The sequence below is a fragment of the Dasypus novemcinctus genome, chromosome 11 (genome assembly GCF_030445035.2).
Source record: "Dasypus novemcinctus isolate mDasNov1 chromosome 11, mDasNov1.1.hap2, whole genome shotgun sequence".
In the NCBI taxonomy this organism is placed as follows: domain Eukaryota; kingdom Metazoa; phylum Chordata; class Mammalia; order Cingulata; family Dasypodidae; genus Dasypus; species Dasypus novemcinctus.
In genome coordinates, this window is record NC_080683.1 from 41,786,483 (window position 1) to 41,797,931 (window position 11,449).

Sequence of the window (11,449 nt, forward strand, 5' to 3'; positions counted from 1 at the left end):
TCAGGGTTCAATCCCCAGGCCCTCCTGACCCTTTGGTAAGCTGGCCCACGTACAGTGCTGTGAAGCGCAAGGAGAGCCGTGCCACGTAGGGGAGCCCCACGTGCAAGGAGTGCACCCCGCAAGGAGAGCCGTCCCGCGTGACCACATGAAAAAAGCGCAGCCAGCCCAGGAGTAGTGCGGCACACATGGAGAGCTGATGCAGCAAGATGATGCAACAAAAAAAGAGATGCAGTTTCCCAGTGCCACTGGATAATGCAAGGAGACGCAGAAGAACACACAGTGGATAGACACAGAGAGCAGACAACATGGGGGAAGGGGAAAGAAAGAAATAAAAAATAAATAAATAAATAAATAAACCTTGCCAGGGAAACAAGGGTTTCTAGTCTTTTGCAGGCAGGAAATAAAGGAGATGGATAACATGGGGCATTGGTAGAGCCTGTGAAAATTACTTAACGATACCCAGTAGAGAAAAACAAAGATGAGCAGGAGGTTGGGAGCTAGGTGGCATCAGATTGATCAATCTCTGAGTTTGAAGTTAATAACCATTCAAATTACACCTCAAATCACAGAGAAAAAAATAGGTCAGAATTGGGGGGGTCTAGTGTCATCTTTATTTTATTAAAAAAGTAAAGGTTTTTACAAGTTTTTATAGAAACACAACTCTGCAGAAAATATAAGCCAAAAGCAAAAAAAAAAAAGGAACAAAACAAAAACAATGTCTATGTAGCCATTATCACACCTTTATTTGTTCCAAATGTGAAAGGTTTTCTGGGGTCAGTACAGCCTAGTGGTTAGAAGCACAGTCTCCTAAAGACACTCAGTCTGGGCTTCCACCCTCCCAGCATCTCCCAGCTGGGTGGCCCTACACAAATAACTAAAACTTTCTGGTCTCAGTTTCTTACTCCATAATAGAAGGATAATAATATCCTTATTTCATAGGGTTGTGATGTGGATGAGATTATTGTTAATTAGTAAATTTATTTTTAGAGGCTTATATGGTAAACATGGCGAGCACTGTCAATTGTTTTGTTACACATAGTATGGCCCCCCAAAAATGGAACCTCTATATGCAAGCTCAAACTATATTATATCATATTCTTCTAATTTAACCAAAAATTTATTATAGAGTTCCTATAATATTCTTCTACTGTTCTACTTAATCATCATTTACCTTTAAACCTTAATTCCTATCAAAGCCCTTACTTCCTTGTTCATCTACCAAAGGAATCTTAGTTCTATATTTAATTGCAGTGGGCTAAAACATAAGATCACCTTAAATCATAATGATCATATATTGGTATTTGAACACTGAAAATCTGAAGTTCATTCATAAAAATGTCATCACTCAATGCGTTCACATACACTAAAGCTCTTCAGTTGTAGATAATTTAAAGAATAAAAGGTTTAGTTTCAGAGAAGGAAATAATTGAAATGGAGGATTCTTTTTTCATTATCACTGCCATTGTTTCTGATATCATTATTCTAGTTTTGTTTTTGTTTCATCCCTGCCAGGAGTCAAGCACTGGATATGTGGTTCTACTTCAGCACCAAAATACCTGAACAGCACCATCGAGAGTTCTAACCACTCTGTGGCTTCCAGTTAAATTTATGCTTAGGCTCTGGCACTTTTCACAGTGGGTCCTTTCAGTCAAACCAGACAAATTATAGAAAAACAGAGAGCAAAGTAATATGAATATGTCCTGCATCAATATATAATAGTCTCAGTGATTTTTTTCCTGGAATGGAAAGTAAATTACATACTGAAAACGTGAAGTACTTTCACATATTCAGGCACTGCAGATAAGTAGCCAAATAAATTCATCTTTATATTTTTAAATGACCCAAGAAGGAAACATTGAGCACAAGCAGATGCCCTAGCATTGGATAGCTGTTCAGTTTTTAAAAGTCACATTTGAAGTGGATAAATAGTTAAATTATTTTTGATAGATTACCTGGTTGGGATTCTGAAGTCTACATTATTTCCCAATTTATAAGCCACTTGTAATGTCGTTGATCCCACTACCCTCTGGATAGCTCTTCTAGATGCTGCTTTATCTATCTGAAACTGGGAAATCAAGTCAAACCCTATAGAAAAGGAACACAAAATAAAAAGTCCCAAGTGAGATTGGCTTTAGTCCTTTCCATAACTTTCTCAATAAAAGAATAAGTTTCTACAAAGCTTGCACTGTCAATTTGATACAGCTCTACTTGCCTGGTAAGTCATCTTGGCCAATCCTTATCTTTGGACACAGTTCATTTCCACCATTAGAATTCAAATTGACAGGGAACCCTGCAAAAGAGATAGTATGTCATCCTACCTCATCCTCTTCAGGAATTGGGGGGATGTACCAATTATAATAAGAGCTGAGAAACTATTTAAAATATAATATACCAAACAGCTTGCTTATAAGTGATTTATTTTGCTTTAACTCTGTAACTCTACAATTATAATTTATTTCACCATCAACTCATCCTGGAAGGGATGCACGGTGCAAAACTGCTTTAATAATTTGTGCTGGGGAAAATGTTCCTTTTGGGGAAGTTAGGAATTTGTTCCTTTTGGAACCAGAGCTGTGAAATATCCTGTATGGCCCAGTGTCAGGAGCCTGTTTGGAAAACCTCTGGTGGTTTGGGCTAGAAAGTATTCCTTAAACATCACAGACTTTAGAATTCCCTAAAGAACTCAGAGCCAGCCTTGAGCCAATTCAAGGGGCTTCTGGAGAGAAGAGTTCTTAGAAATCTATTCCAAATAGAGGAAGGGTTGGGGAGTCTTGCAATTCTCTAATCCTAAGTAAAACGTGGAGGATGCATTTAATTTCATAAATTGATTCTAAGCAATGAAATAAGGGTGCCAATTAGACTATTGCTAGCATTCTAGACTGGGGTAAAGCAGTGAGAAGGAGGAAACAACCATGAGAAGGAATCGATTCTCAATTTGATGTGAAATCCTGGAATGAAATTGGGTGCTCCTTACAAAAGCAGAAAAGTGTCCAGAGGGAGACTTTTTCCACTACCACAGAAAGTGTCTTGTAACTAACTACCCAAATTCCCATACCCCGCTGAGACTCAATAATAAAGACTCCCTAAACCTCAAAAAGAAAGCAATTTCCAGTCAAAAAGCTTTGGCTCAGCCACCCTGCCATATCTGAATATTCTCTTTACATCTTCCCTGGGCTCATACTTTCGGCTTTTGTCCACCCATCCATCATCCACCCATCCACCCACCAACCACCATCTGAAGCAGCACTGGAGCACAAAGATAGGTCTTCTTGCCATCTGAGACCATAGCCAGGGTTTCCTTTCCACACCAGCACTGACTATGGAAAACCAACCACAAGAGAGCACCCATGACTCAAACATGGATTGAAGAGTCAGGGGATGGAGGACCAGGGATGCTTCAGTCCTCAGGAAAAGTCCTGCTTGGGGCTTTTCTAGAAACTATGGCCCTTACTTGGGCGACGCTTGACCGTCGCGGATGCCCATGGTCCCAGGAAACTGCATACAAAGAAGAAAACTGGAATTTTCCTAAGGAAGAAAGGAGAAAAATGCCTCAAGCAGAAGTTCCTCCTGATGGGAACTACTTTCATGTTTTTAAACCCAGCAAACCTAATTAATGTAGGTGATCAAATCCCAATATAGTCATTTCCATTTTGACTTTGAAACCTTACCGAGAATGAATTCACACAATTCCAGCTCCCCTTGTTTTTTCAATCTCATTTTCTGTTATCTGTCTCACTGTTTCCTTACCTAGTTCCTCTCTCTGTACACTTTTATGTTTGCCTTTCTGCTTCTCCATCTCTGTCACTGTCTTTCTCCCTCTTCCTCTGTCTCTCTTTTGTGTCTTTCATGCTTCCTGTCTTCTGTTTCACTCTCATCTGTTTCTGTCTCTGCTCTCACAGTCTTTCCCTCTCCCTCCTCTCAGCCTATCACTCCTGCAGAAACATAGCCCCAAGTTCAGTCTCCCCTCCACCCTCTCTAGGGTCCCATCCTTACCAGCAGCTCTTCATTTTCCCAGTCAGTTTTCTTTTGTTGTCAACAGTCTCTATGAAGAAGGGGGTGGAGGGGAGTCACAGCCCTCTTCACTGCCACCCCTGGACTGGTGAGTTCTGGGCCCAGTGCTGGTCCCTCCTGCCCCTGTGAGGGCTAAAAGCAAAGGGAATGGGCCAAAGGCATCTGGTGATACTTTAAGCCCAAGCAGAGGAAAGGGGTGGGGAAAAACCACCCTGTAAGACCAGGCCTAGCCAGGGGTGTGTCCCCAGAGCTTACAAGGTTACCCTGAAGGAGGGATTAGCAGGGGAAAGTTTGCAGAGAAGAAAAAAAAATCAGGATGTGGAGAAATTTACCAGAAAGATCCAGGCAAGTTGCTATAGGAATATAATGGAAGCTTTTAAAACTGTTATAGGACTACAGCAGAAGCTTTTGAGGGCTGAGATTCCAATAAAGAGGTGCTTAGTGGAAGGCAGAGGTGAGGGAATTCATAGCAGCCTTGGTGCTGACCAACTTGGATTTGAATTCCCATTTTTTCTGAAGCTTACTATTTATACGGCCTTGGGCAAATTCATTAACCTCTCTGTAACTCAATTGGCTCAACTGTGAAATGGGTTGAAAATAGTTACCTAGCTATTGTTTTGAGAATCAAGGGAGATAGCTAAGGCAAAGAGGGTAGCATCTTGTTCAGGAGAATAGTCATCATTTATCCTTGTCATTGTCAATATAGCTAACACTGCACTAAATGGCCCCACTCTGTTGAAAATGCTTGAAGTCTAATGACATTAATTCTTTAAAAACACTATAACATAAGATTATAATTACTCCCATTTTACAGATGAGAAATTTGAGGAACAGAAAATGAAGTAACTTGTCCAAAGTCACACTACTAATTAATCCATGTTAGCTCTCTACTTCATGGCTGGAAATCTTCATGAAGTATAATGTCAAGCACCCCAATTCTTATTTCTTCTTAAACTCTGAGTTTACCAGAACTTTGCAGAATATGTCTGGAAATATGCAACATATTCTTTTCCAGAAACAACTTGAGAGCAAGTTAAAGGAGTGCAGACCTGGAGAAAGCCTGTTAACAGCACAGCTGCCCACACACTCTCTCCAGAACCTGAGCACCGAGACAGAGGCTGCCTTCCCACACACTCGGGCTGGTTTCTGCCTGGCCGTGTCCTGGGGCACTTGGATGCCAGTGTGAAAATAGGGACCCTCTGGGTCAGAGGATCCAGTGATCTGAATATGCCATGGTGTCTAGCCTGAAGTAGTTTTGGGGTAGCAACAAGTATGAGGCCTACACGGGCAAGGGCTGGATAAGGAATCGTGAAATGCTTTGAAAGAGTTTGGACTCTCTTCTGAACGTTAAAGCCCCACGGAACTGTGCAAGGAATTTAGGGCCAAGAAAGGCTCTTTAGATGCTTCTTTAGACAGATGGTGTTGCTTGGAGAATTAATTGGTTTGTTTAATGAGCATACATACAAAAATAAAAGTTTCACAGAACAGTACTTACCCAGGTGTGTGTGATGCACTATTTTATATTTTAATGATGGTAACCAACCCAATAAATTGATTTCTGGACCAGCTAATGGGTTCCCATCCAGTGGTTTTTAAAATACTAGTTAGAATACAGTGGGCACTGGAAATACTAAGAGATATTTCCTCTTCTTTCTTGGTGGGAGGCATGACAGTTGGGACTCCCCATAAAACTCCCAGAATAATAGGACAAGTTTCTTAGTTTTAAAATGACTGTAGAGTTTTGAAACTATTCTTGTGAAGTGAAGCCGCTAATAACTGATATAACTAATTAAAGATGATTTATCTTTAAAGATTACTTATCTCCTACAATTAATTGTTTTGTAGATTAAAACAAAAAGCATTTTAAAAAAACAGTTTCTTTCTAATGGTACCTAGTTTTAGCTTTATTCTATTTACCTTTAACTTAAAAATAAGAGCCCAAACTATCCAGTGGCACATATCCGTTGTGTGAGAATACTGCAAATTAGCCACATCTAGAGCCTGAAATTTATCATAGAAATCTCTGGCTGAGAAGCTGATTAACAATCAGAGTAGTGAAAACTAGGACTACCACAGTTTTGCATTGGGTTGAGTTTTACTGTAATGAAATTTACCACAATAAAGTGCTAATTTTAACCTGCTTCTTTTGGTTCAGCACACTTGTAATTGTAGCCTAATCATCTATAGCAAACAAATAGAGCCCTTTCTCTATGAAATCACTCACAAAGAAATATGTATTCACCATGGAACATTAATACCAAAATCTCCTAACCCCTGAACTTTTCAGTCTATTACTTGTGTTTCCTCTAAATTCTGAGCATTTCCACTTCCCCAAGGAAGAGAGAAATCCCTTCCCCCCACAGTACACATGCCTTCAGGAGCCATGCCTACATTCACTGCCTTGTAGGTCTCCAGCAGCTGCCTCCTGTCCTAAGCCTCTTTTTTCCTTCCAGTAAGTCTCCCGTCCTGGCCTATTAACATGTTTCTCCACATACTGTAAAGTCTTCTTTTCTGACAGTGGTTCTCAAACTTTAGCTACGTCAGAATCGCCTGGATCACTTGTAAAAACAGATAACTGGGGCGACCCTGGGAGTTTCTGATCCAGGAGATCAAGGTGAGTCCAAGAATTTGCCTTTACAGCAAGATCCAGGTGATTCTGGTGCTGCTGGCCCAGCGAGCTCCAGAATGACCTGGTGGCCGTATGAGCACCAGCAAGCTCATCTAGGTCGCGTTTTCAGCTTCAGTCGGCTAGCTAGCTTTTCTGTGTTACGACTGGCATTGGCTTGCAGACTCTAAGTATATAGTAAGTATTTGTTCAATAGATTTCTTAAATAATTATCAGCTAAATTCATAGGACCAAATGAGAACTTTCGTGCTCACAAAGAAATAAATTGTGCTAATTTCCTTACCGAAGGTCTATTAAAGAAATTTGCTTGACAAAAAAAAATTTGCTTGACAAAAAAAAGAAACTCAAGCCCTCCCACCTGCACTATTACTATTTACCAACCAAAAAAAATTAGGTGTCAATGGCTCCTGAATTGTTTATTAACCTTTATCAATAAAATAGAGAGATCCTTGATTCTGAAATCTTTCTCCTTCATGAGAGAACCCTTAAATATACAGTTTTATGTTATATACTATGAAATTTACATGCATTTCCTAGCATTCTCACTCTGGGCACTCATTCTGCACTAGGTGGCACTGTAACCCTGAAATATGGAAACTAAGGAATCAAAGGCTGGAATTTGATTTCCAGTCTTCAAGTAGATAACTTTGATTTTACGTAAATATTCCATTCTAGGTCATTTTCCATATGCATAAACTGAAGTTTTATAATTGATTCCATTTTAGGGTTGTTCTCAAAATAAATGTGCAAACACAATGCACTCTTGATTGTTCATGAAAGTCTATTGTAGAAGAAAGATACTGAATTAAAGGCACTAAATTAAAATGAACTCTGCCTCAAGAGGTTGAGCCCATCCACTGTGCCCTTCCGAGGCACCACCAATTTGAACTTTATAACTAAACAGAGACATGTCTCAGTTTAAAAGCATGGGCTCTTGAGCCAGACTGCTTAGTCTCCAACCTCATTCCACCACTTTCTCACCAGAAGATCCTGGAGAGAGAATTAACCATTCTGTGCCCAGTTTCCTCATTTGTAAAAATGGATAATAATAGTACCAGTGTTATAGGGCTAATACAAAGATTAAACTGGAGCTTAGAATAGTGCCTGACACGCAGTGAATTGTTGGTATGATTTGTTGTTGTGATTATAATTCACTCTCCTCTATTTTCTCCTCCCCCACTCAGCCCAACTCTGCTGCAGTAAATGGTGGTTCGTTTACATCACCTTAAAAAAAAAGAATGGACTCTGTCAGATTCTAAAAACTATCTTAGATCGTGTACAACTATTTGAAAAACCCACCAATTGATAGCAAGGTAAATCAATTGAAAGCCTCTTCCTCCCTTCCTTACTTACATCTTTGGCTGTTTGCTACTCTTTTATGATTTTTCTTCTTAGAAAACCACCCTTAAAAAGCCCTTCAGCTCACATCATCATCAATAATATCAGCTCACGTCATCATCAATAATACCTTTCCTTTCATAACGCTCCATGTTTATTCACGTACGTTTATGATCATAATCTCACTTGTACCTCATTAACAATCTGACAAGATAGATGTGACCATCCTGTTCTCCTGATGAAGAAGCTTAAGCAAATAGGTGAAGAGACCTGCAGACATTCACAGTTCAACTGTATCCATTGCCTGCTAGTGAGTACCTTTATTAAATATAGATATGGTATTATCTTCTTCATTTTAGAATATGTGAACATTATAGAAAAAGGGAAATGTAGCAATTAGAGATAGAATATAGAAATAAAAACTAGAAAAAGAAAAAAAATCACCTGTAGTTTCACCACCTTGAGACAACTCACTATTAACGTTTTAAGATGTTTACATCTAGCCACTTCTCTATGCACAAGTTGTGGTCATACTAGACAACAGTCTTACAAATTCCTGAAATGCATGTCACTTAGAGCAATTTTGCATTTTCTCTCACAAAATTTAAATGCAATCACATAGCACATACAAAATAGATAGCAAAGCCCCAGGTGTAAGAACTTTACTTTGAAGTCAAGATTACAGCTTTAAAAAAAAAAAGATTTATATTTTTATTTATTTCTCTCCCCTCCATGCCCAGTTGTCTGCTCTCTGTGTCCATTCACTGTATGTTCTTCTGTGGCCACTTTGCTGTAAACTCAAGAGAGAAAACAGCTATAAAGAAAGAGACATTTAAGTAACTAGGGTGGGGGGAGAGATTCTGCCACCAGCTCTTGGTTTTGAAATATCTTTTTTTTTTTTAACACCCAAAACCATGTGGGACTGTAAACTCACCATCAACTGAGTGACCACAAAGCAGCAAAGGCATTCCTAGGCATTCCAGGGGGACCAATGGGTAACCAATGGAGAGTCCTGCCTTCTGCCATTCCTGCATTTCAAATATCTTGGAACCCATGATTAATGCCAGGAATAGCAATAGCAACTGACACATGGGCAAGTAATAAAGAAACTTTGTTTGTAAAGTCCAAACTTAGAGCCATTACAAGCTGAAAGGGTCCTGCCATCAGCACATTTGCAGTGATACCAGGGAGTGGCCAGTTAAGGGTGGCCCAGCAGAGATGGAAAAGTGGACAGGAAGCACAAGGATGGTAGCAGAGAAGGGGGGTCAGGACTGGCATTATCCCATTCTGTCCCAGCCAAGTTCATCACCGGGGCTCCAGGGTCTTTTTCTAGAAGTGCAGTATCCTCCACTATGCCAAAAACTAGGCTTCATGCTTTGAAAGCTACATCCTCTAGTCCACCCACCTCATACTTATTGCCATTTTACAGATAAGGCCAGTATGGCTCAAAGATGTTAAATAGCTTGCCAAGGGACACTCCAAATGGCAGGTCAAAGCAAAGTTGGGTTTACAGACACCATAGACCATGTTCTACTTATAATTTGTCATTTTCTGAGTACACACACACGCATACATAATATGCTTAAATGTAGTCTTCATTTCACTGTGCATCTTATCCTTCACTATTATTTTCTTCATAAACTCCCAAGCTGAAGGATTTACTCAAGAGTTGTTAATATTTGCCTGCTGTTCTGATCACCAACCTGGTGTCCTGACCCAGTAAGCGGTGACAAGCATTTACCTTACTACTGCTTTTCTAAAAGCTCTAAGAAGTAGCAGTAAAGGTCCTGCATTCAAAATGTCACATGGATGTGATCATTTCTATTTGGGTGTCCCAAGTCTTACATAAATTCTTTATTATTGACTCACTGTATAGTCATATGTTCAAATTTTTTGTATTTTTTATATATTTTCTAAATTTCCCTGTGGTCCTATCCATATCAAAATTTTTCTCAGATTCCTGGATTATTTATTATCACTCCCATACTTCATGTACTACCTCCTGCATTCAGGAATACACATTTTGTGTATTCCTAGGCAGTTTAAAGCACAGTGCTAAGTACTAAGGAAAGTTTCAGAGCCAAATAATGCCTTCCCTGCTCTTATGGAAGATGGACACAACACCTACACATACACACCCCAAAACTGTGAAGCACATTTTCACTGACCTAAAAAGTCCCAGAAAAAAAGAAATAGAACCATTAACAAAGGTACAGAAAGACAACAGTGAGTGATACTGTCCAGAAGGATTCAAAGCATTTCACAGAGAGTGGTATTTTAGCTTCAACTTGAAGAATAAATCACATTTTACAGGCAGAGGAAAGCAGAAAGGGTTACAAGGCAGTTGGAATAATGTGAGCAAAACCTCAGAGGCATGAAAATGTGTAGAACATATTTAATTATGTTTAAAGCATGACTTAGCTTTTTCAAATATATTATTTGTGTGTCATCATGAAACCAGAGGTTGAAAACTTAACATCATTAAACAACATTTGGCAAATAAATAAATAACGGGTCTAACAATGCCCACAGCTTCCTTATACTACTAGGCTGCCTTTTGCATTAATATTTTGCCATTGAAAAATTCAAATCAGCAATCCATTTGCTACAGTGGAAAACCTGGAAGTAATGGTTTCAAGAGTGACACAGTACTAGGAGAATTTATTGTTGTTCTCCAAGGATTTTCAGTTTGGGGAGCCCTGAATGCCATCAAGACATTAAAAACATCAGGTGTCCTATTGCCAAAACTAAGGGCAAAAGAGTCAAATAGTCTTCTCTAGGACATAACGACCTACTTTCTACCACTTAAATCACATTTTTTCTCCCATTAAAACTAGTAATAAGCTACTAAACTTGCCTTCATTCTCCTAAACCAGCATAAGCAGTTAGCAGTACTCTCCATTCCTTGGGGTAAAGCTGAAGGGTAAATAAAAATCTAAATGTTTAAAAAAATAAAGGCACAAGAAAATCCTGGGTTCATACTAAGTGGATTGCTTCAGGCTGCAGAAACAAAGGCACAGAGCCAAGATTCTTAGATCTTTATGTGCAGGGGAAAGATTTGAAATTGAACTTACTCTGAATGGTGAAATGAACGCTCAAGTGGAGCTCAAAGGGGAGACAGGGAAAAATGCAGAGTGTAGCTGAAACAACTCAAATGGAAATCAGCATGCCCATGGTGTATTTCCTAAAACCTATTCAGTCAAGTAGAACAAAATAGTAAAGAAGCAATAAAAGAATAAATGACCTAGAATTATTGGCCTCACCAAGCATAACAAGCTACAAAGAGTTGGTTTCAGAAGTAGATGTGGAGAAAATGCAGTCCCACAAGGCTTTCATCACTATAGATGTGCTTTTAAGCTTTGTTATATGACAGGACACTGCTGAAAGCCAGAAGAACATGTAATGCTATTACAAGAAACACAGGAGTAACCAGTAGAAATCTATCTCTTAGAGTCAATATTGGGAACTGTCATT

General features: G+C 39.3%; 1 protein-coding gene across 1 annotated transcript in view; it reads right to left on the reverse strand.

The window, feature by feature from the left end:
• Positions 1-11,094, reverse strand: part of COL9A1 (collagen type IX alpha 1 chain) — a 92,214-nt gene extending 81,120 nt beyond the window's left edge. The window contains exons 1-5 of the mRNA XM_004482920.3: positions 11,050-11,094; positions 3,994-4,143; positions 3,452-3,525; positions 2,213-2,290; positions 1,953-2,085 (exon numbers count right to left, since the gene is read on the reverse strand). Of these exons, the coding sequence (XP_004482977.1) occupies positions 1,953-2,085; positions 2,213-2,290; positions 3,452-3,525; positions 3,994-4,007 (299 nt within the window). The 5' untranslated portion in view covers positions 4,008-4,143; positions 11,050-11,094. The remainder of the gene's footprint in view (positions 1-1,952; positions 2,086-2,212; positions 2,291-3,451; positions 3,526-3,993; positions 4,144-11,049) is intronic.
• Positions 11,095-11,449: the final 355 nt, after the last annotated feature.